This window comes from Lontra canadensis, unplaced genomic scaffold (assembly GCF_010015895.1).
Source record: "Lontra canadensis isolate GAN:19392208 unplaced genomic scaffold, GSC_riverotter_1.0 scaffold111, whole genome shotgun sequence".
Classification (NCBI taxonomy): Eukaryota; Metazoa; Chordata; class Mammalia; order Carnivora; family Mustelidae; genus Lontra; species Lontra canadensis.
In genome coordinates, this window is record NW_022631105.1 from 1,141,079 (window position 1) to 1,165,621 (window position 24,543).

A 24,543-nucleotide genomic window follows, 5' to 3' on the forward strand; every position below is an offset into this window, starting at 1 on the left:
GGTGGCCCCACACTCTGGAACTGGAACACGAGGGGAGACCAGGACCAAACCTCCGATTGTCCTTGGCTGCACTGAGCTGTCGGTCTCCTGACCCCACACGGCGGCCTTCCTGCCCCTGCGTGCGTGGGGCTTCCTGGGCGCGCCGTGAGTCTGCAAGTCTCTGATCGACTCCAGGCCGGGAAGCCTAGCCGAGCCTGGCAGCTCCCCAAGCCCCTGCACCGTGGACCCTCCCAATGTCTCTCCTCCCGCCACACCCACGGCTCACTTCCCCCGACGCTGGCCCGAGTCACAGGACGGCACCTGAGCTGGACTGAGGCCATTGGAAGGGTGGACTTCCTCCGAAGGTCAACACCGTGCCCTTTCTGGACACGACAGACTCTCAGATACCCTGACGGGGCCTCGAGGCCAGAGCCCTTCACCCGTTTCCCGTCAGAGGAAAGCCACTGCGCCGGGGCTCCTCGGAGCACTCTTGTGTCCTCGGGCCACTGGGTCGCCGTGAGGGGCAGCTTCAGAGGGAATAATCGGGTGGACCATGTGCAGCCCCCGCGCAGAGAGGCAGCTGCAAGGGGGCCTGGCCTGTCCCCACCCTCAGGCCCTGCCCTCTGGCATAATTAGGTGCCACCGCAGAGTGGAAGGACCTGAATGCATCTGTGCCCCGGCTGGCCCCTTGCAGCGCCGGGGACGTCCCCTGTGCTAGTCTGCCGCTGAACCTTTGTGCAGACCGCTCCCCTCACACCGAAGGCCCCCCCACGCAGCTTTATCCTTCCAGATCATTCCCATCTGTCAGCCTGTGCAGACCCCACAGCCTTGCCGAGCCTTCCGCCCAGCCCGGGGTGGCCTGAGCTGCCAGGCTCATCCATCCACACCATCCACACCAGCACCCTTTCATCTGGACCCTCTGTTTGCCCCTGACGCTGCCCTTCGCGTCCGTGGTCTCCATCACTCGCCATCTCGCTGGGCTTCCTTCCCCGCCACGGCGCACGGAGACAGGCCTGGTTCCTTCCCTGCCGTGTCCTTCCATGAACGTGAGGCCCACCCTGGGTCCCCAAAACGCCCGATCTGCTTGATAAACGCGCAGCCCCGGGCAGGGGACCTTCTGGTGCTCCGTAAAAGCTGGTGGGTGCACGGCACTAAGACACAGGCGTGAGCGGCGCTGGTGAGGGGAGGGTGTAGACCACTCCCCAGACTGTCCCCGCTGCCGGCCGGCTCGCGTGCTGCCCCGACATGATGGCGCCATGATGACAAACGAGCAGAATTCATTACCTTTTGAGCAAGAGGGAAGTTAGGAACAGGACGCAAGTTTCTCACAGAAAACCGCCCTCCCGCCCAGCCCATGTCAGGCCCAGGTTGCTCTGAAGTTTATTTTCCACGGACTCGGTGACTTTGACTCATCGGAGTTTGAGCCGTGCATGTGGGGCCCCCCGAGACCGGCTGCGCTCGCAGAGGCCAAGTCCACGGAGCCGGAGCCGCGAACTCGGAAGGCATCAAGGGCTTCTCAGGAACGCTTACGACTTCACGGCGGGAAGGTCACGGCCGCAGGACCCCGCACGCCTGTGTCTGTCATCGGACCTGCCGCGCAGATGCGGCCCGGCTGGGCTGTTTGGGGCCCCAACAGCTGCGTGTCCATCCAAGGGGCTTCGTCCGCAGCGCAGCCCGCTCTGGGTTCCTGCGTGGGCCGTGGTTCCAGAAGCCCACGCCGAGTGCGGGCTGTCGGGGAAGGACGCTTACTGACACGATGTGCTTTCCCTCCTCTGACTTGAGTTAGATGTGTGTCGGGAGCGGAGCAGAAGATGAGGACACCTTTGGTCTTAAAGGAGAGGAAGCCTCGAAGAAGAGCGGCTTCAGGCACATCACACGCATGTGGACAGAGTCGCGCGTACTCACTCCTGGCCGTCAGAGCCTCCCCTGGGGGGAGTGTGCCACCTGCGGGGGTCCCGAGACTGTAGGAAGCCTCCGGACTCGACAACGCTCTCGAGCTGTCTCCTGGGGCCAGACAGTCCCCAGGTGGAAGGATGACAGATGGAAATGACCTCTGTCCTCAAGTTCGGGAGGCGAGACGTAGTTCTTGTCCTGATAACTCGAGGACAACACAGGATGGCCGTTCCTTTGCGCCTGCCGTGGGGTCGCGCCAGCGTGCGGGGCAGGGAGGGGCGAGAGCAGTTCTTTGCCTTCTGACCTGGGACTACTCGAAGACCCTTCTAGACTCAAAAGACTCTGGAAAAATATTTTCATTTTTATAAGTTAAAATGTGGTTTTGAATTTTATTTTGAGAAAACATCTTACAAAATGGGGTAAAAATACTCAATATTTCTTGGCAAACGGTGTTTATCGTGGAGCTGTTTAGGCCAGTTGAGTGTTGTGGAACCCAGCACTTACGTAACACAACTGCATGCTGGACCAGAGGACACGGTGTGACGCCCCAGCGGTTATGACGGTGGCGATGGTGGGGGACGCCGCCAGCGCCCCAGGGAATGGGCCGAGCAAGCGGCCGTCCTGCCCAGGTTCTGGAGCCTGGCTTGGGATTCGCCCTGGGGAAACGTTCCTTCCGTGTGGCATGGTGTGCTGTGTTGTCCCACGGTCCAAGTCACCAAGAAGTCCGGTGGAGGTGGGGAGGAGGTGTCCCAAGACGGGCAGCGGTGGCCACGTGTCAGAAGGCTGGTCACGTAGCATAGCTGTGAACTGGGCCCTCCATCCAGGGAGCAGGTGTGGCTCTGACCCAGACGAGGGATGAGCCACCCAGGGTGCCTGCTATGGCTCTGACCCCCGTGGGAGGAGAAGGGAGGATCCTGTTTGTCTCCCAGAACTGGCCATGGCCTTGTGTCCCCACAGTGTCTCCCACATGTCCCCAGTGTCCCCCAGTGTCCCCTAGTGGTCCCTAATGCCCCCATGTCCCCCTGTGTCCCCCTGGTGTCCCCCCATGCCCTGCAGTGTCACCCCAGTGCCCCCTGGTGTCCCCCTATTATCCCCCAAGTGTCCCTTGGTCTCCCCATTTGTCCTCCAGTGCCCCCCAGTGTCCCCCTCTGTCTGCCTGTGTCTTCCCTGGTGTTCTCTGGTGCCTCCCAGCAGATCCTCTGGTGTCCTGCTCGTGTCCCCCTGGTGTCCCCCCAGTGTCCCCCTCGGCCCCCCACTGCCACCCCAGTAACTCCCCAGGATCCCTCTTATGCCTGCCAGTGCCCCATGTCCCCCAGTGTCTCCCAGTGCTCCCTGGTGTCCCCATATCCCCCGTGTCCCCCCATGTCCCCCAGTGTCACCCCAATGCCCCCCAGTGTCCCCCCAAGGTCCCCCCAGCGGTGCCTCAGTGGCTCCCCCGTGTCCCCTATGTGTCTGCTTGGTGCCCCTGAGCATATCCCTCAGTGTCCCCCTCAGTGTCCCCCTTGTGCCCTCAGTGTCCCCCGTGCCTCCCAGTGTTACCCCAGTGCCCCCCAGTGTTCCCCCTGCCTCCCAGTGTCCCCCCGTGTCCCCCTGAGGTCCTCTAGTGCTCCCTGGCATCCCCTGTGTCCTGTGATGTTGGGGAGAGCCCTTCTAGCGCTCACTGAGCTCAGAGCTCGTTTTCTTCCCACAGCGGTCGTCCTCAGATGGGCTATTTACGGTAAGAGAATTTATGTAAGCTGCGTCCCCGTAAACCTGTCTCCGCACCCCAGCCTCACTGGCCCGCCACGTGCAGCAGCCCCTCGTAGGCCCGCTCAGGTCCGCGGGGAGCCTGCCTAGGAACCCCACTGTGGGCGGGAGAGGGGAGCAGACGCGCCATCCTTTCTTGATGCGCCTTTTTTTTAATGTGACAGTGAAGCCAGTCTGACAGTCTGGGATGTGTTCCCCGTCCTTGTCCCCACACGTTTTCTAAACACTTCACTTAGTCTTAATCCTACTGAATGAAAGATTTCATACATCCTGAACACCCCTCGTTTTGGTGTTCCTTATCACAAAAGTCACACAAGGCTTGATTTAGAAAAAAAAAAAAAAATGAGGAAAATGAAAAAGGAAATAAACCACCTGTGTCTTCCCGGCCTTGGGCAGAGGGTTTCCGTTAGGATCTCCGGGTGCCCTTCCGGGTCCCCCTGTGTTTGCTTCTGGTCGGGGGCCCTGTGAGGAGGACCTCCCTGCACCCGAGCGCCCGCGCGCCGTCCGCCAGCCGTCCCGGGGGCCGCCCTCCGGGGGCTTTGTGCTCCATTGTTCCCTTTATCTGTGGGAGCGCGCGGTGCCCCGTGAGCGGAGCGGGGTCCCTCCCCGAGAGGGCCAGCTCCTTTTCAGCTCGCTCAGTGCTTTATGCGGCCTGGAAAGTAATTGGCCTTCCTCCCCCCCAGCCCACCCTAACGAGCCGCCCCTCCCGCCCTCCCGCCCCCTCGGCTTTGTGCCCTCCTCTCAGTTCTGCCCTGTTACCGCAAATTACGCTCCCAAACAGCCCTAAAACTCCAGCCGCCCTTTGTGGACACACTTGGGCAACGAGCTGCTTTGTTCCAATTGTTCCTTGAAAGGTACAAAGCGGTTTTTCTTAAGCCTTTGTCGTCTCGGCCTTTCTTTTGGCAGAATTTGGGAATGACAGGTCTTTTTTCTCAGAGCGATTCCCACTCTCTGCAATTCCCCCATCAGATAAAGATTTGAGAAGGAGACATTTGCATTATTATGTGTGTGGATGGATTTCTGCCCCCAGAATCCTATTCAGCTTATTTTCTGCAAATTGTGTTACAAAGAAGCATGGGACCCTCCAGGGCTCTGCGGAGACACCCCAGGGCCTTGGCTTCCAGTAGCAGAGAGCGGCGGCCTCTCGGGCGGTGGGGGCTGTGGGGTCGGGGGGCGGCAAGCGGGCCTGCATCCTGAGAACGTGGGGCTCTCCGGGCTGACCCTGCTCAGAAGGGTCCCGCCTGCGGGCTTGGGGAGGGGGCCGGGGGAGCCCGTGTGCGGGGGGCTCTGGACACACTGGAGACAGCCCTGCGCCAGCAGGGGCTGAGGCTTTGAGTTTCCTTGGAGAGCTGTGGACACCTGGGTGCAGGCACTCATGTTTCCGCCTCTCCTGACAAATGAAGGACCTCTTGGGTATTTCAAATAGGGTGACCCAAGCTTCACGGGTCTACTTTGTGTCTACTTTGTGATCAAACCCTTAAATCTCGGGGCCTGAAAACACTGTTGTTTTCTTTTTTAGAAATGCCGTTCTCTGGTTGCTACGGGAAGGGTGGGGAGAGTCCCCTTCTGAAGACAGCGGTCCAGCGCCACACTGGCTTCCATGTGTTCCGTGCTGCTGTGGTCTGGCAGGGCCGGCATCCCGGTGGTGGGGCCTGGTCTGGTGTCCTGACTTTGTCTGCTGGCTGTGGAACCGCCCCCCCCCCGCCCCGTGCCCGGGCATGAGGGAGCCTGGACAGGCCAGTGTGGTGCTGGGGGCCTCAGCAGCAGCCGCTTCTAGAACCTGCCCCGCCAGCTCTGCACAGTCAGGAAACGGAGACACGGGGTGGGTCAAGCCCCTCATCCCATATCATGCAGCTGGCAAGGAGCTGAGCGGGATTCCGACTCCCCAGTCTGGGCCCGCAGTCTGTCGCCTGCCCCCGCTCCCGGTCACGTCTGCACATGGGTCTTTACGCAGACTGGGGTCTCTCTCCTGCCTGTGTTCTCCATCTCGGATGGATTTCTCTTTCCGCTGCGGGATTTTCCCTAAAACACTAGTGATCTAGGACGCGTGCTTACTGACCATGGATGGTTGCCGTGGGAAGGTTTCCCATGAAACTGTGTCACTGTCTCATTGTGCACACTCTCTCTCCTCGGGAACGTGAAATGGTCTACATCTGTTTTCTTTTTCTTTTTAAATAACAGTGACTTACCACTTATTACATGGCAGGCACAATACTTTTCTTTTTTTTAAGATTTTACTTATTTATTTGACAGACAGAGATCACAAGTAGGCAGAGAGAGAGGGGGGGAAGCAGGCTCCCCGCTGAGCAGAGAGCCCAATGTGGGGCTCGATCCCAGGACCCTGAGATCATGACCTGAGCCGAAGGCAGGGGCTTTAACCCAGTGAGCCACCCAGGCACCCCTGCATCTGTTTTCTCAAGAACTTTTTTTGCACCATGGCGGGGGGGGGGGCACAGCAAGAGGGGACAGAGCAGAGATGCGCAGATGGGTGGACCCCCCAGAAAGACCTGGAACCCATCTCCGGAGCTGGATAGCCTGGAACTATCAGGCAGCACATCCCAAAATAAGTGACTGACCCTTTTGCTCTCTAGAAAACAATTCTCTCATTCACGCCCGCATTGGCGTTTTCTTCCGCATTCGATGAGCAAAGAAAAGCGATTTGGTGAAGCTCCCAGGAGGAGTGAGTCCTAGCCCGTAGTGAACTCTCTGTCCCGCAGCAGGTGCGCGTGGGACACAGTCCCAAGTAGGTGTGGATCTCGGGTGCTCGGCACATTCCGGCGGCATGACTGGGCTCAGGACAGCCGACTGGGAGCCGTCTGAAGGGGGTCGCGTGACTTGCTGGTTGGCCCCACGTGTGGGTCTGTGACTCAGAGCCATTTGACGAGACCTGCCTTTCTCCTCCTTCATAATTAACTACCTCTCGGTGGTTGAATCCCATGAGTCACGACACGAAGATGGTAATTGTCTTATAAACCCGAGGCGGTCAAGCCAAATGCCGTTTTCATTAACGTGGTGCTACCCTGACCATGACTTAAAAACTGAAGTGGATTTAGTCTGGGTCTTAAACATGAGAAGATTGCTGGTGTTTCACCAGGGGCTGGGAGGCTCGGCACATCCTTTTCCAGCCAAGGGAAGATACGTTTGGGGAAAGTCTGCGGCGCTCAGCACACGGTGTGCCCCGCGCAGGCTGTGCGAGGTCCCTGCGGAGCGCTGGCCTGGAGGGCGAGGGGAATCGTGATCTTCCCGGCTCCCGCGCTGGGGGCGAACACCCACGATGGGCCTCCTGTCCTTTCACGGCATCCGTAACCCAGCCGCAGGGACCTGCCTCACGGGTGTTGGGGATCCCCGTTGTGCTGCCAGGATTACAAATCAGAGACACTCAGGCGGCCCTGGGCCAGCCTCCAGGTTTCTTCCGGAGCTTGTCTGCGTTCTCTGTTGAGCGGTGCCCGTCCTCTCTCGCGCCCTGTGGGCGGCCACGGCCCTGTATGTCAGACTGTCGCTTGTGACGCAGTGCTTTTCACGGCCGACCGAGTCTCTGCTCTGTCCTACACGTGCCCCCCCGCAAGCCTGACGGTAAATGTGGGGCAGGGAGAGCAGGGAGCGCTGGGGCCCGGTAGCATTTCTGGGTAACGGAAACTAATGCTGCAAACTTCAAATAACATTTTAAATAATGTTTATGCCCAACCCATCGCTGCCACGTCGCAGCCTGAGGGTCCGAGAGGTCACCCCTCCGCGTGTCTCTGTGAACTGCAGCTGCCTCTCTAGGTGCCGAAGACACTTTGACGTGAAGAGTGTGGCGTTGCCTACAGGCCAGTGGAACTTCTGGTCTGAAGGGAGGGCAGAACCTCTCCCTCTCCCCAGGCAGCTCTTCTTAGAGAATCACATTTGCACAGTGCAGGACCCTGTGCCTGACCCCGACATGACCCCGACATGACCTTGACCCTGCACCAGACCCAACCCTGCACCTGAGCCTGTGCCTGACCCTGGCCTGACCCTGACCCTGCACCAGACCCTGACTTACACCTGACCCAGCATCTGATCCTGAGCCTGACCCAGACCCTGTGCCTGAGCCTGACCGAGAGCCTGGCCCTGCCCTTGACCCTGCGCCTGTGCCTGGCTGAGCCTGAACCTGACCTTGACCCTGACCCTGAGTCTGCACCTGAGCCTGACCCTGCACCAGACCCAACCCTACACCTGATCCTAAGCCTGACCCTGTGCCTGACCCCGACCCTGACCTTGACCCTGCTCCTGAGTCTGCACCTGACCCTGCTCTTGACCCTAAGCCTGTGCCTGATTCTGACCCTGACCTTGACCCTGACCTGACTCAACTGAGTCAGGCTGCAGTCTGCATTTTGTCTTTTAAAAAGAAATTCGATTGTCTTCAGGAAACTTTAGTTTTTTAATGTAATAGTACAGAGACTGGTCAGAATACAGAATTTCTATTGTTCCTTTACAAACTGTAATCAACCAAAAGCAGTAACTAAGGGGCCTCTGGTGATTCCCTCAGAGAGGGCAGCGGGGCAGAGAGGTGGGTGCGGTTTCCACCGCCAGGGTCCCCCAGAGGCAGCGGGCCTGGCATGTGTCCCCTCCTGGCGGACGTTTCCACGAGGAGCCTCTGGTTTTGTCCTAGATGGATGGGCATGGCCTTGTTGTGTCAGCCTGGAGGGACACCCCGGAGGCCGGGGCTTGCCCCCAACATTCCGCGGAGCGGGGCAGCGCACTCGAAGCCCCTCGCTCACCGTGCGCGCACAGGCGGTGGTGATGAGGCATCCTGCAGCAGCCCTGGAACTCCGGGACAGCCCGCCGTTCCTCCCCGCATCTCGGATTCGGAGGACAAGGTGGCAGAAGGCACACGGTGTGCCCGCGGTCATAGGAGGGCTGCTCCTCCTTCACCAGGGCAGAGCTCAGACCTCACAGGAGCTGAGATGGCGTCTGGTCCTGTAGGAACCTCTGTCACCAGAGATCGCGCCTCGGCAGGGGCTGGGCTGCCAGGAGACCCAAACGGCGGGTGGAATTCTCTTCGGACGCGTGGGAAGCCTGTGGGCACAGGCGGGCTGTGCACGTCAGCTTCCCTCGGGGCCTCGGCTGCGCAGAAAGCCACACCACTGACCACACGGCCAAACAGACAGACAGACCCGCTCGCTCTTCTCCGCGTGCCCCCTGGAGAGCCGACAGCAGCCGGAGCAGTGAGGGTACCAGGCACCGCACAAGTTTGGAAACGTGCACTGACAAGCGCCGTTCTCCATCGCTCCTGCCGCTAACGCCGTCCACCTGCAAGCTTTAGCCTCTCCAGACGACCCTGGCGGACCTGTAGGGCCTCATCCCGGAGGCCCCCGCCCACCAGCCCCATCCCCTAAAACACCCGACAGACCTCATGGGCGCTCTGGGCTGGGCCACAAGTGCGGGGAGCTCAGGGCCCTGCTGGTCCTACTCCGCAGACCTGGCTGGCACCTGGGAATGGTGCGCGCGCAGCGAGAGCTGAGTAAATTAATAGTCGCTACTCACAGGCCAGGCCGTGCTGAAGGCGAGCACGTGATCGTACTTAGTCCTCCAGAACCACGGGCTTGCTTCCATGGAGGAGGAACCCGGGGCTCAGAGAGGCTGGGGGTTTGCCCGAGGTCACACAGCCAGTAGGTGCTGAAGCCAGCACCGGAATTAGGCATTGTCACTCAGGTGCCCCGAACAGGCGAGTGACTACCCGGAGGCCAGGGAGAAGGGTCAAAGGCAAAGCTGTTGGCACGGGTCTCCTGAGCCCCGGGTTCTAGGTGGAGTCTCTGCTGGGACAGCAGAGCTGTGCACGTCTCCCTGGCGTCCCACCCCTCCCGGCCCTTGGAAAGCCCAGCACAGCACGCTGGCTGGGAAGGCCAGGGAGCACAGCTGCGGGCGGCCACCCACCGTGGGGTGGGGGGCTCACAGGCCTCCAGTGCACAGCGACCTCAAACCCAAGAACCCACTTCCAGCCCAGCCCTCTGGTCAGGAGCCCGTCATTACCTCCAGACACTCCCTGTCTCAGCAGCTCCTGTGTTCATTATGCAGAAACAAGACAGCAGTCCGTCTGACGTCAAGACGGCCCGAGCAGGTGACTCCTGCTTTACCTGTACGTAAGGACATGATGGAAGAGGCCATGGGCCTCCTCGGTGCGGGAATGCTCCAGCTCTCCCCTCTGAGCCACAGCAGGGCAACTGCCACACTTTAGGGAGCTGCTCTCCAACCAGGGTGTCCGGTGTGGGAGGGAGGGGTGCACTGCCGTTGGAAGCAGGCTGGAGACCGTTTCTGCTCGGAAGCTTCCTTCTGCTTTTAAGAATTTTGTTCTTTAAAGACCGACAAAGAGCGCCAGCCCTGAGTAACACTGTGGAGTGCTCAGCCCACAGTAGCAGCCCCATGGGGCCCTGCGGGACGCCCAGTGGCCCCAAGTCACCTGTCAGACCAGCAGGCCTGCGGAGACGACCTGCTGCCTCTTGAGATCCAAAATTCTGCAATTTCTTCAGAAATACCTTGGAACTTGCCGAGCCCCTGAGCGTTTGTTTCAGCTTAGAGGACTGTTTTGATTTTTTGTGCTAACATCTGCTGATGAATGACCAAAGACCTTCTCTGCAGCAGGCACCACACGGGCGTCCTCTGGTAACGAGACCGGCGCCTCCATTTTTCAAGTGGAAACGCTCGGGCTCCGAGACCTGGCGTGAGGGAGGAACGGGAATCGGGGGCTGGGCCGTCCTCCCGTCTCCCCGCATGGCTGCAGGGCGGTCACCTAGCTGGTGTGACCCTACCTGGTGTGACGTTGGCTTCTCAGTGACCAAATATCAGCCCTCCCGAACCTTCCTCGCCAAGGTCACTCCTTCCGGAAGGGCGCATCTGAGCCCCTGGGCCGACCCTGGGTCGTGTTTGTGCTTCGGGTAGAGCTGGTGAATCTTGCAGCTGGACAGGTGAAACCGTAGCATTTATTGAAGAAATGCCATTGGTATGATTTCTCCAAAATCAAGTAACATCCCACGAGCGTCCGGGGTGGAGATGTGGTCCTGGTACCACCTTCCTGTTGGAGTGGCCCACTGTGTCTGGGTTGGTTGGTTTGTGTGTGTGTTTGTTTTTAAGATTCTGAGGAAACCTGGCTTGGTTTTTTAAACGAACTCACTGTGAACACCAGGCATGAGCTGGCAAACCCTGAGGGCGGTGGGGGGCCCAGGGGAAGTGCAGCTTACCTTCCTCCCTCTTCCGTTCCGGGGTGGCACGGCGGCCCTTGGTGTGAAGGTCACCCGTCTCTTCGGGGTGCCCACAGCCCTCTCCGTAAGACCCACTGCTCTGGCGGGCGGAGGGGTCCCTCCGCATACCTGTGCGGGGCGGCACGCACCACGTGGCTCCGGGCGCCCGAGTCGTGCCTCTCAGGGGAGCTGCGCTGGGTGGGCGGGGGGGCCGTCTTCGCTGTGGTGGCCGTGGCCACAGGAAGGTCTTGAACGGCATGAAGCCCACGTGAGGGATAAGGAACAAGTGTAGGGGTTCTGGGGGCTTTAGCCAGGCCCTGGGGCACATTGAGCTCGCGGGGGCAGCAGGGTACGACCCCCACACCGGGCACCGCTACGGGGAAGGGAGGAGCACCCCAGAGCCGGGCAGCTGTCCAGCACCGCGCCCCGTGAGCGCCTTTTTAATTCCTCTCTCGGCTCAGATTCTCTTACAGAGTTTTTCTTGATATCATTTTAGTTTGGTGGCTCAGGTTACCGTGGTTGTTTCGGGGGCAAAAGGCTGGGATTCATCCGACAAGATGCAGGTATTTTGCTAGTGAGAAGTTGGGGGGGTTCCGGCCGGCTCCCCGGTGACAGCCAGGAGCTAGTGCGCGGCCCCTCCAGGGTCCCCTGCTTCTGAGAGCCGTCCCCAGCCACGTGTTCAGACCCCGCCCTACCTGGGGTCGCCTGGGACCCCGTGGGGACCTGACAGCAGCTCTGTTCAGCCGTCATACTGAGGTTTTCCTTTTAATTTGGAGACTTGGTCTTTTCAAGTCTGGGCAGAGAAGCAAACCTCTTCCAATAAACCACAAACTTTCCTTTTTACGTGTGATTCTTAAAAAATTATTTTTATTAACATATAATGTGTTATTAGCCCCAGGGGCACAGGTCTGTGAATCGTCAGGCTTACACACGTCACAGCACTCACCACAGCACACACCCTCCCCAGTGTCCCTCCCCCAGCCGTCCTCTGTCCCCTCTCGTGTGTGCTCTCATCGGTTTGGGTGCTGTTTGGTAGAACAAGGGAAGAACCAAAAAAGGTGTTTGTTTTTTCCTGAAGACCAGAGCATAGTACCAAGTTCAGAGCCTGGTGTAAAACTCTGTCTTTCCCACTGTGACCGAAATTCTAAAAAGGAAGGAAAGACGGGCTAGCTCAGCCCACATGTCACGTCATTCCCAGATAACCCATCACCACAGCGGGCCCAGTGTCCTCTTGTCTGCGGGTATGTGTGTGTGTCTGCACTCTGTGTCTGTGTACGTGTGTGTCTGTGTGTGGTAGAGATCCGTGTGGGTGTGGGAGATCTGTGTGTATTGCGTATGTGCGTATACACACGGGTGCATCTGTGTACTTCTGTGCACCTGTGTGATATCTGCGTGTGTATCTGTGTGTCGTGTATCCTTCTGTGGGTGGGACATCTGCGTGTGTGCATCCGTGCTCACATGCATGGCCACAGGGCAGACCCCCGTCTGCCCGTGGGCTCCCGGGTCGGCAGGGCTGGGGGGCGGCCGCGGGCCGTGAGGGCACCCCTAACCCAGCGTCGCTGTCTCCTAGGAGCTGTGTCGGCAGCGTATGGCCGTGCGCACATCCGAGCGCCCAGAGGCCCCGCATGCGTCCCGCGTCAACAGCGTCTCCTCGCAGTTCAGCGACGGGCCGGTGCCCAGCCCGTCCGCACGGAGCAGCACGTCATCCTGGTCTGAGGAGCCCGTGCAGTCCAACATGGACATCTCCACCGGCCACATGGTCCTGGTAAGACTCGCGGTCCTCGCGGTCCGTCTGGAATCGCCGTTCGGACCATGTGGTCTGGGACAGGGGGAGAAGGTGCGGGGCGGGGATGGGGAGCTCACGGCGCCCCTCCTGCCACATACCCGCCCCCTGGTTCCTGCCACACACCTAGCCTACATCAGAAGTGTCAGCAACAGTGTGCTGGCCACCACGGCTGAGCCGGTCAGGCAGCCGGCAGGCCGGTTAAAAGCCCAGGTGTCAGGGCACCCCCGACTCCGTCCCCCGCTTTAAGTGCAGTGAGTGTGGGCACACGTACACAGGCCAGATCACACGTGGGATTCGGCCCTGGGCGCTGTTCTCAGTGGAGGAATGCGCATCCGTGAGCGCCTACTGTATGCACTGCTGTCACTGAGCCTCCGACCGAGAGACGATCGTGGAGTCCTCCCCTCCTTGCAGCTCGCCAGGCGGGGTTTGGGGAGACAACTGTCCCTCACTTGCTGCTGCTACTTAACGGTGGCCGGGCACAGTGGGGGGCATAGAGCCCTTGTGTGGGGGCCTTGCTGTCCATATTCCTCCTGCCCATCTGGCTCCCTGTCCTGTCCCTCCCCAAACCCTCGGAGGGCCACATATGGAGAGGCGGGCGCTGCCCCGCGAAGGGGCTGGACGTCTGACCGTCACCTAGAGAGACGTTCACAATTCTGCCGGCTTTACCGACTGTCTCCTGAAGGCAGAACACCGCGCTCCCGGGCCCTCAGGCCACTCGCACCTGCTGTCTCGCGCCTGCAGAGCTGCCGCAGCAGGCCGTTGGCCGTGACACTCCTCCCAGAGACCGAGCATTCAGGGACAGCTGGCACAGCCGTCTCACAGCCCGTGACGTGGTGGCAGCACTCCCGGACCAGGCAGACCGTCTTCACGGTCCAGTCTGCGTCCCAAGCATCCGGACGGGCCCCGAACATCATGTTTGTGGTCTTTAAACATGTATTTTTTGTGGCAAGTTTCCTTATATGTTTCTGTACCAACAACATACACTGGCGCCATTGGACCACAGCCGGCCGGCGGCCCAGTCCAGTTAGAACGCAGCCACCGCGAACTGGGGGCTTCACAGCAGACTCAGGCTTCCCCTGGCCCCGGAAGTCGAGGAGCCGCAGCGTGGCTGTGTGCTGAGGCCCCTTCCCTGTTCCGAGCTCGCACCGTCTCGCCACGTCCGCCGGCCCCGTCCCACGTTCCCACGCCGCCGCCGCCAGGGGCCTCCTTCTCGCCCTGCCCCCGCCTCTGCTCTCACAGCCTGAGCCTGCGGGGGGCCACAGTCTGCGCACGGCCGGCCTGCGTGGCGGGGGCAGGGCGGCTCCGAGCACGTCCTGACCTGCCCTCGACCCCACGTGACAAGCGGGCTCGGGAGCTCTGTCTACCTGGTGCTCACCTTTGTCCCAGGCACTTTGCCGATGCAGAGCCCAGAGGCCCAGAGCCACGCGGCATAACCAGCCCGTCAGCATTTTTACAAAGGTTCTCGCCCGCTAAGTGGCTCCTCTCTTGGGCCCTGACACGAGCCCATTCTCCCGGGGCAGGCCACGGAGCACACTGTGGTTCCAGCGGAGTCACGGTCAGCAGGAAGCGGCCCCGCGTTACCAGTCCACGAGGGGCCGCTCCCTCCCTGTGGAAACCCACGTGTGTCACCACCTCAGAACGTGCCGGAATGCCTGACCCTCGAACTCATTGAGGCGACAGGGAAGGTGACTGCCGGGTGATCAATCAGCCCGACCCTCCACGAGGAAACGTTCATGTTTGTCCGACAGCTACGTCGTGATCTCCTGGAACTACACGCCACAGACTCGGAGACCATCAGGTGACTTCCGCCGGGGCCCGGCCGATCCCCGGAACCAGCTGCTCCACGGGTGTCGCGCAGATGTGACCTTTTAACTCACAGCGTGATGGAATCCACGGCAAGGCTGTTCACATCTGGACTACAGGGTGGGAGCAGGCAGCACCCCACGGAGTCGGAAGGGAGTTGGCCGAGTTTCCTGGGAAACATACTCGTCGCTAGACCCCGGGGCCGGTGAGCAAGACGGAAACGCTGTCTCTGGCAGAGGATGAGCGCGTGTTTAGCGCAAACAGTGGCCTGGGAAGTTAAAGGGCCAGACGAGGACCCCTCAGGCCAGAGCCCTGTCAGGAGCCGCCGACCCAGGGGCGGAGCTGCCGCTGAGAGGAGCGGACCTGGGGACGGGCTCACGGGGAAGCGGGTTGACCTAGGGCCAGGCTCCCTTGGGGAAGGGGCCCTCACACCCCAGCCTCCCGGGTCTGGTCACTTTCTGCTGTAGAATCCTGGCTGCCTGGGCGAGGTGCAGTGATCTCCTGCCTGGAAGCCGCAGGAATAGAATTCTAGGGTTTAACACCCCACCCGGCGAGCGAGAGGACCCTCAGAGAGGAGACTGCTGGCCGGGGGCTCTGCAGGGAAGGAGGGAGGTCAAGGGCTGACAGGGTCGGGAGAGGGGTCGCAGCCACTACTCCGTGATGACAGCACTGAGGGCACTACCTGCTCATCCCTGGGCAGCTGTCACGGGGTAGAACCTGAGCCCCATGCGCCCGAGGGGAGGGACTAACACTCCTGGTCAAGGGGTCTGGGGTGGGTGGGTGACCCGCTGAGAAGGGAGTCAGGGGAGCATGTGTTGACCGAGGCCTGGAGACACCACGGGGTCGAGATGGGAGAGGAGGGTCTGGGGCAGGGAATGGCGAAGGAATTCTCTGGCCCCTCTCGGGAGCTGGTTTTCCTGTGCAGGCCCCGGGCCTTGGAGCCGCCCTGCTGGGGCACCAGAGGTCGCTCGAGAATGGGGTCTCGGGAGGCCAGGTTCACGGACCCCACCCTTCTGCGAGTGGAGTGGGGGGCAGTGGATCTGGGTTGGACGTGGTCCTGGGGCCATGGGGAGCGCAGGGCCCAGTGGAGGGGGATGCCGTGCATTTGCAGGAGGCAGGGACAGCTGGGAAGGGGTCCGTGAGGCAGGGAGGCCCCTGGCAAGTTTCTGAAGAGCGTCCACAAGGGAGATTGGCAGCACGGAGTCGGGCTGAGAGCTCCGGAAAACACAGCCCGTGAAGCCGACCTTACAAAGCCTTTACAAACGTCCCATCTTGAGTACATGACGGGGAATGCTGTGGGAAAGGTCAAGAATCCCCTTTGAATGTCCTTTTTAAAGAGGTCTGTCCCATAGCACATCTGTCCTCAGAAGTGGAGCCCGGCTGTTTTGTAGATGCCGAGAGCCGGTCACTGCCCTGAGAGTCATCGAGGGCCAGGAGCCTGCCACGAGACCGGCGTGCCAGCGCGGCACACGGAGGAGCCGTGAACAGCCACAAGGGTGCATCCGCCATGTCCGACCCGTCTACAGCACTGTCCCTCGCTTCTCCCCTCACGAGAAGCGGGGGTGCTGGGGGACAGCTGGCTTCGTGCTGTCTGCGTTGTGGAGTAAGGAAGAGAGAAGCTGGTTGAGGAAACCGCGCTGACCCCCGTCAAAGGCAAGGACTGTGAGGCTTGCACCCCCTTTGCCCTCGGAGACGACGAGGCCGCTTGCGTAACGGCCGCTGCCCGGAAGCCATGCGGGCAGGTGATGCGTGCCCGTGTCACAGATGAAGAACAAGGGCCGAGTGCTGCAGCGTGAAAGTGACTCTCCCAACACCGGGAAGGACGAAAGGCCTCGAGTCATCGAGAACGGTGGGAATGAGCTGCAGCAGGAGGTTTGGCGACCGAGGGCTGCAGAAAGCCTACGAGGGGCGCAGAACGTCGTGTCCCCCGTGGGGATGGCCCAGGGGCTGGCAGAGCTCCTCCGCGCCCACCTTGCCCCCAGCAACCCCGTCCTGTGTGCCCCACATTTGTTCCGGAGCCTTAACGGCCAACGTTTGCACCTTGAGTGGTAGCTCCTCTGGCCATTCCTGTCTGACCGGCCTCCGCGGCTTAACGCTCTTTCATGTTGTGGATGGCGCAAGTCACTGCTCGCCTAGGAAGGCCGGCTGGAGATGCTCGGGCGCCGGACTGGGTGGTGGAGTGGGGCCCATGAGGATGCTGGCCTGGCCTTGGGCACCTTCATACTTAAAACCAGAACGTTATAGTCTTTCTAAAAGGACATGGTTCTGGGGTGCCCCTTCCCTGGCCCTGCTCTCTGAGGCCAGAGCGAGTGCCCACGGCACCCTGGCAGCCGTCCTCATGGTGAGGGACAGGCCCCTTCCCCAAAGCCAGCTGTAGACCTTTTGTAACAAATAAGTAACAGCCACTCAGCACCGAACACCGTCCTGCACCTGTCACAGCGTCTGAGAGACGCCTCCACGGGGCACTCGCGGCCCGACGCTTCTCGTCTTCGCGGACCCATGATCTCCTGTTATCCCACGTACAATAACTTACTTATTTTGTACTGCTAAGGGTGATTTAGGCAGTTTTCAAATTTTGCACTTCAAACAGCACGGTGAGAAGCACTGCAGGCTACGTTTCTAGAAGACCCGAGGTCATGGAAGAGGCCTCTCGTTTATTCTGAGACGCATCAGCCAACTTCCTGCCAAAACGCGTGACTCACGGACACTCCCACCAGCTATGTAGAAAAGGGTGCCTGTGTCCCCAGACCCTGCCGCCCTGGGTACTGGCCACCCTTCGTTTTTGCTGCTGGGATGTGGAAAATGCTGTTGTTATAAGGCAGTTTTAATTTGCATTTCCCTCATTGTGCATGAGATTGAGGAACGTTTCCTGCATTTGGGAACTACTTATTGTTCCTTGCAAGAATGGCCTCAGAAGTGTCCCTCAAGGCCTGTAGGGCCGCCGGCTTCCGAAGCCCACTGAGGACGAGGTCTGCACGTTTACATAGCGCGAGCCGTGGACGCCCACAGGAGTGTACCACCCTCGACACCATAGGGAAACCAAGTTACTCTTGTCTCTTCCCTGTGTGGCCAATGTGACCCCCCGTGAGAGACTCTGCTGGCAACTGACCTGGGCAGAGTTTCAGTAAGAGCAACAACAAAGAACCCTCTGCAAGGTCCCCCTGGGACCAAGGTCGGCACCAGCAAGTCAGAAGGCAGGCAGGCTCCGCGCCTTAGGACGCGTGTCTCCCGTGCGCGGGAACGGGCCCCAGTGTTGTGAGCCAGACAAGGCGCACTGTTTCGGTTTCTAAAAATAACTTGTCCGGTGACATCAGGGAGAAGAGTGCCCCTGCAAGGCACGAGTGGCTGGCTGCTGTGGGGTCTTTGGGCCTCGGAGGACCCGTTCTGGGGGCTGAAAGGGCAGAGATGTACTTCCTCGCTTCTTGGAGGCTGGAGATCTAGGATCCAGGTGTGGGCAAGGCCGGTTCTGCCAAGAGCCGCTGTCCCGGCGTGTGGACGGCCGTCTTCTCCCCGTGTCCACCCACGCTCGTCCCTCTCTGTGTGTCCCTGTCCTGATCTCCCTCTCTTACCAGGACACCCATCATATCAGGCCTGGGCCCATCCTAGTGACCTCACTTTACCTTCACTACCGCCTTGAGGCACCTTCTGCAAATACAGTTACGCCCTAAGGACTGGGGGACGGGGTTTCTATGCTAGAAGGCAGGTGACACAATGAGCCCATGACAAGTGCTGGTGCTCGAACTACCCTGTGTCTTCTGCAGCTTGAAGCAGGTGACAGGCCCGTCTTTCCCGTCACCATCATGTCCCCCGTGCTCTGCAGGGGCTCAGCCATCAAGAACGTGCTCGTGCCAGGCTCTGCCTCCCGAGAGCTATGCCAGGACCAGAAGGAGAGGCCTCCAAACCACTCACGGCTCCTCCTCCTTCCAGGCACGGCTCCGGTTTCCCTTTCCGAGCCGAGCCTCCGGCCCGCCGCTGCCCCTCCGGGAGAAGGCAGCTCTGCAGGCCGCCTGAGGCTCCTTACGCAGCTGGGAAGTTGGCGACTCTCGTTTGCTTGGTTTTAACACAAGGCAAAGAGCGTCGTTGCTGTTGTTCAGTCTTTATGGGGGGGGGGGGCACGGGTTTACTGTATTTTTGATGGGGAGGTGTGATTTGCTTGTGCTATTTTTAAAAATCTGCTTTACTGTTCGGAATGCTAGGATGATACTAGAACGTGTCCCCTGCCTGTTAGACCTTCTTGTAGTGAGTAAACTGGGGAAAGCAGAGTGAGTCAAGTCAGGTGCCCAGTTATATTTGTGGAACTAAATTAAATATCAAACACTAAGCTTGGCAGTTAGTAGGTCTACAAGTTAACATTTATGAGGGGAAGAAATTGAAACCGATGCCCCAAACCGGGCCTAGAGCGCGTTCCTTCACGTCCATGTGAACGGGAAGCACTTCCTGTGGGCCCAGCGGCCTCAAATCCACCTGACAGGATGAGCCAAGAAGGCTGCACGTCCCTCTGGCCTATTCAGTGCCCCCAGACCTCCGAGGTCTGCAGGCAGTGCAAGGAGGAGGGGACGGCAGAGCATCAGTCCACGCCCGGGGGAGCGACGGGACTGTGCATGTCCAAGATACTGTGGAAAATTAACGCTCTCTACAAAGGAGTTTGGGGCACGGCACCAAGCCTGTGGTTCCACAAATAACCCGCGCGCAGACAAGCATTTGTTGAGTTCGCTCATCTCGTGTCCTTAGCGTTAGTGCGGCCCGTGGACATCACAGGGGCGGACGGAGATTGAGCCCGCGTGAAGCAGATGCTCGGTGTTTACAGTCCCTCCGCAGTGAAGAGCGGCAGACGTCTAGGAAGCACTGAATACGGGCCAGATCGTGCTCTGTTGCTGGAAGACGTCGTCGTGGAAGCGTGGGGTGGCGGGAGACTGAGGAGGGGAGTCGGCCCCGGGGGGTACAGTGTTAGCCAGGGAGGAGCAGCTGTTTGGGGTAGGCGGCGGACAGAGCGGGCAGCGGCACAGCTCCTCGGAGCCCCGAGTGCGGCCCCAGGGCTGGAGTCTGTGGCCGACGAAACGGGGAGTCCGTGCGTAAACCTGGAGCGCGTCCCAGCCGGACGGAGCCCCCGCATGCGGGCCTGGCCTTGGTCCTGACACGACTGCTGTGGTTTCCTGAAAACAGGAGACGTGACATTCACTGGTTCACTCAGCTTGTGTCCATTGGCTAGGAGGTGAGAGCGTCCGTGACAAACGGGCCCGGAGTGTTCTTTATCAGTCCTCACGCTTGCCTCACAGATTGGCCAACGGGCAAAGTCTCGTTGATGTTCCTTCGTTCCTTCAAAAGTCCTGCTGTCTTTGATGCCGTAGCTGTTGAGAAGATTGTTTGTGACCGGCCCCGTGGCTGCCTTTGTGGGTCTCCCCACGTTCTTCCTGAACCCTACACCTGTGTTGTCCCAGATTCTTCCTGCGCCCGGTCTAGGTGCAGACCTACTTTCTTTTCCCTTTGGCCCCAGCTTTACTGTACTCCTCCCTCAGAGAATCCCTGTTGTGCGTGGGTCCCCAGGAATGACAGTCATTCACAACTGACGTGTGACGATCTGTGCTCTCTACTTTTGGGGAAGCATCCGTCGTGGTGCCCCCGTGGCCCTCACGTCTCTTCCACGTGTCTTCACCGGTCTCTTGTCGCCCTCCACCCACGTTCCAGGGCACTCCCTCTGGTCTGCTGTCTAGTTTGCCTTGTTCCTCTTCCGCAGCGTCTAATCGATGTGTGACCACCCGTCGCAAGGATAACTCCAAGGGGCGTCTTCTTCATTTGTGGCTGATGTCTTTATTCATTCTTGAATCTGCCTGCCATACTGTTCTCCCGCCTTCAGTCCCCACTGCAGTATCTTCAGTCATTGTAAATCTAGGATTTGATTGTTTCTGTCTAATGCTTCTGTCATCCAGGTTCTTCTGAAGCTGATCCTGCTCTTGATGTGCTTGCTGAGTTGTTTAGGGGGCGAGTTTGCTGTCTGCTGCGTTCCATCACGTCTGTCTTTCAGAACTTTGTGGGGCCACGTGGAGGGTGTTTAACTCGAGAGAGGTCCTGGGTCACTTTGCCATACAGTCTAGGCTCCCATTAAACCAGGACCATCTTTGTATCAGTTCCTCACCTGGAGATTTTCAGGCCACCCACATATTGTCAATGTGAGCCTCCGTCTCGTTGAGGCCTGTGGTCCAAAGCCTTCCCATTCTGGATCCATGTGGAAAGAAACATGCTTTCTTGTGGCATGAGCAAGCCCTTTCCCTGGGAATGAGTTCCTCCCAGGGTCCTGGGGCAGGGGGGCTCCCACATCCACCTCCTCACCTTCCACCTGGCAGGGTTTCCCCAAGACCCCTCGTGGACAGCAAGAGCAAGACACCCTGGGTCTGAGGGGCTGGAAACTACACGCCCCGCCCTCTCACAAGGGCTTGAGTGCCTTCGGGTCACGAGCTAACCAGTCCATTCTCCATCTCATTCTGGATCTCCGAGGACTTCCCTTCATCTTATGGGGAGCTGACTGTGCCATTTATGCAGCACTTCTACGTGCTCACAGGGAAGGCTCCTCAGGATACCTCATTCCTCATGCCTCTGGGAACATGAGACTTAAAGCAGGTTAAACGTAGGGAACCCAGGGAAAGGGTGCAGCCCCGTTTGATTTCACACCGCCTTGACAGTCGCGTCTGAGAGCCAACTTCATGTTCTGCATTATGAGGAAGACAAGATGGCGGCAAGCTCTTGTCAAAGAAAGCCTGGCGGTGGCCTCATTCAGACTGGTTCCCACGCTTCCCCCACCGTCTGCAGGCAAAGGGGTTACGTGCTTCAGGAAGTGCTCCCACACCCATGCGTCCAAACTAAGCCGTCCGCGGGCGTGCACTGCCCAGAGCCTTGAACCCTTGGTGCTGATGGCTGGCGGCCCTGGAGGTGTTCCAGATGGTACCTTGTTGCGGTGACGATAAAGACAGCTGTGGGCAGGGGTGGCTCCGAGCTTCATGGCTGCACTCGCGGAGCTGGGAGAGCGGGTGGTGTGAGGTCTGACAGCGCACTCTCACTTCACCCATCAAACCCAAGAACTCGTGGGCGTGGGATGCGGGCCGTCCACTGTCGGATTGGCAGCTGAGCTGGAAGAAGATTAAAAATATATTTGATAGTCTTATCTCTAATTTCTCACCCTAGAAGTGAAGATAATTTCTGATAGATCAACTCACTTCTCTTTTCTACTTTGAGCTCCTTGTTTCAAAGGCATCGACGGAAGACTGAAGCCCGTCGGCTCCCAGCTGTGGCGGCCGGCTGATGGCTGCTGTTCCGCGGTCCACACCGCGTGTCAGCTGTCCCACGGCTGCCAGGACACTGTGGGAAAGTCAGGGACACTCGGGCCTCTTCCAGGGGAAAACAAACGTGGGGTCTTCTGTGAGCTGCTGGCATCTGCGCCGTGGGCTGGTCCCCATTCCCGTTTATTGCCCGCAGCACGTAGCCTGTTGGCTCTAGGACAGCAAAGCTCCAAAAAACACTTTGGACCCAAGGAGCCCTCTCAGAATTCCTGCAAGCGTGTCTCGACAATGCGCTGCAGCAGGAGCCAGCATTGCGCATCCACACCTGGAAGGGAATTTCTGTGTCTGTGTGGCGAGCTGACGTCACCTCACTGCCTTGCTGTGACTTTCTGTTCTCCCTGAGCGCTCCCTCAAGAGGTCACAGCGAGGACGTCGTCATCAGTGTGGGGTGCCCAGTGCTGCCCAGGGAGGACCTGCCACCTGGGGGTGGCGGGGCAACCAGCCCCTCCCCCTCGTTCCAGGGCTCTGTCCTCAGACTGCTGTTGCCGTGCTCGTGTCACACCACTGAGGCCGTGTGAATTTTGTAGCTGACCCTCCACTTGGGGACAGTAGGTGGACAGCCATTCAATGTGTGAATCTGCTGGCCCACCGCATGGAGACACAAAACCTGCTTCTAAAGAGCTTTAGGAACCAGTGCCACCTGAGTCACGGACGCCAGTGTAGACAGAGTGGATGGGTGATCCGATTTCTCCATCTCACCTCCCCTCGCTGAGAGGCAGCCATCGGGTAGATGTAGCAGCGGCCACCAGGTGCCCGCACTGCCATGTAGATGTAGCAGTGACCATCAGGTACCCCCAGGTCCAGAGGTGGCAGTGGGTGCCCCTGGTTTTGGAGACCCTATTTTTCTACGAGAATTTGCTAACAGAAGGCCTTTTCAGGGTTTGGTCGTCCTAGGACTGCGTTTTTGTGACATGTTTCCTCTTGTGTCCCCGTCTTGTGTTTCCTGTCAACTTTTTGGAACCCAGCGTTGGTTTCCTGATGGATTTTGAACATGAATGGAGTCTCTAAGTAACTTGCGTCTTTGGGTATTTTTTGTATGTCGAAGGGACACGGTTACAGCTGAAATCAAATTCTCATGTTCTCATTTAATAAAGAGCATATTAATTTATATCAACAGCGACTTGTTGTGAAACTCTTTGCAAACACATTCTTTCACATTGCTGAAGTAATCTTAGAACTAAGTAGAAATGTGGCGTTGTTGGGCGGCTTTCTTCTCCAGTTAAAGTGTTCTTATTTCTGTTCTACATCAGAGTCCCAGAAACGTGAACTTTGTTTGTAAAAGTTAACATCAGTGTCTGCGCAAAACCGTAGTCAAACTTCGATCTTACAGATGGAATGATTTACTTAGTGCGAAACACAGAGACTTGGCATGGGGGAGGAGAGAACGGGGGACCGTCGGGTCCCGTCGTCTCTGCGAAGTCCCTTCTGACTCCCAGCCCGTTGTCGGTAGAAGCCGGACGCCGTCGCAGGAGCGCTCTTGCTTAGGAAAGAGTTGTCTCAAGAGTTTGACATGCCATGGGCAGACGTTTTAAACTCTTAAAAAGCAGAAATCAGCAGAAATATCATAAAGCCAAACTACTTTTTCTTTAGACCTGTAAGGACTGAGGGAGCTGCCAACAGCAGATGGGTGTTTAAAACCGCGACGTCGTCAGTGGAGGGGCTGTGGGGACGGGTGCTGGTTGTCGTTATTGTCTGCACACCAACGTCACAAAAAGAGGAGAAGCACACAAAAGATATTTGGTAAAGGCAGGTGGTCTGGATGAATAATGTTCCTTTCATTAACATAGTTCCCTTATTAACTGTATAATTAATTGTGCATAGCCCAGGGAGGCTGTGGAAATTGCATTTTGAGATGTATCAAAGCGGACTTACGCTTCAAACTTGCGTGCAATTTACTGTTAATGCAGCCCGAGATGGAAGCCTCAAATCTATAATTATTACTTATTATTTGAATGACAAGCAAAGAATTTTATCAGCAGAGTTTTAAATGAAAGGGGATTAGCTGCTAATGTTGAAATTGTTAATCTTTCTTATGAAAATAATTTCGAAGAAAATGTTTTAGTGCAAAGAGAGGTTTGAAGAAAGCGTGTGCCGTTAAAACAGCCGCTTTCTGTGATTCCGTGTGCATTTGTCCCCGTTGACGGCGGGGTGCACATATTTTTAAAAGTGAATGAATATTCTTTAGGGCCCAGAGCGGCTCATGCATTCCAGGAACGGATCATGCAATATTCCCAAATATCCCAGCGAAGGTGAGAGGGTCCGTCAGCTGGCCAGGGGAAGGAGCCAGAGCTGAAAAACTGAAGACGTATGAGAATATGTTAAAAAGCAATGGAAATCTGCCTAATAGTCTAGAAATCTGCCTTTCCCCACTTCTGAATGCTCCTGTGAGTTGAGATCATAAATGGTAAATATTGTTCAAAGAAAACCGTTAAACGGAGCACTGGGATCCATCTGTCCAGGAAGATTTCATCGGCGACACTGCCGAGGCTCTTGCCGTGGACGCAGGTGTCCCCCACGCGGGCCCTGCTTCCGACCACCGGGGCCCCGGGTTGACGACACGGAACCGTCCTGCAGTCTCGGGAGGCGAGTCCTATAGCAAATATTTGCTGACGGCCGAGGCTGTGCCAGGCTTCCTGCTGGCAGTGGAGAGACTGAAAGGGGTAAAATAATTGGCCTGTTGGGAGCACCTAAAATGTAACTCACATTTATTTTTTTGTCCTGCTTTTCCCCACTGAGTTGAGGACGTGGACTAAAATACTAAATTTATAGCACCATCGGGTGAGTGCCCGGTGTTGCCACCAACAGGGGG

The 24,543-nt window shown here is 58.4% G+C and overlaps 1 protein-coding gene across 1 annotated transcript in view; it reads left to right on the forward strand.

Moving 5' to 3' along the window:
- PTPRN2 (protein tyrosine phosphatase receptor type N2) overlaps positions 1-24,543 on the forward strand; it is a 710,237-nt gene that overhangs the window by 616,494 nt on the left and 69,200 nt on the right. The window contains exon 14 of the mRNA XM_032840229.1: positions 12,385-12,579. Within this exon, the coding sequence (XP_032696120.1) occupies positions 12,385-12,579 (195 nt within the window). The remainder of the gene's footprint in view (positions 1-12,384; positions 12,580-24,543) is intronic.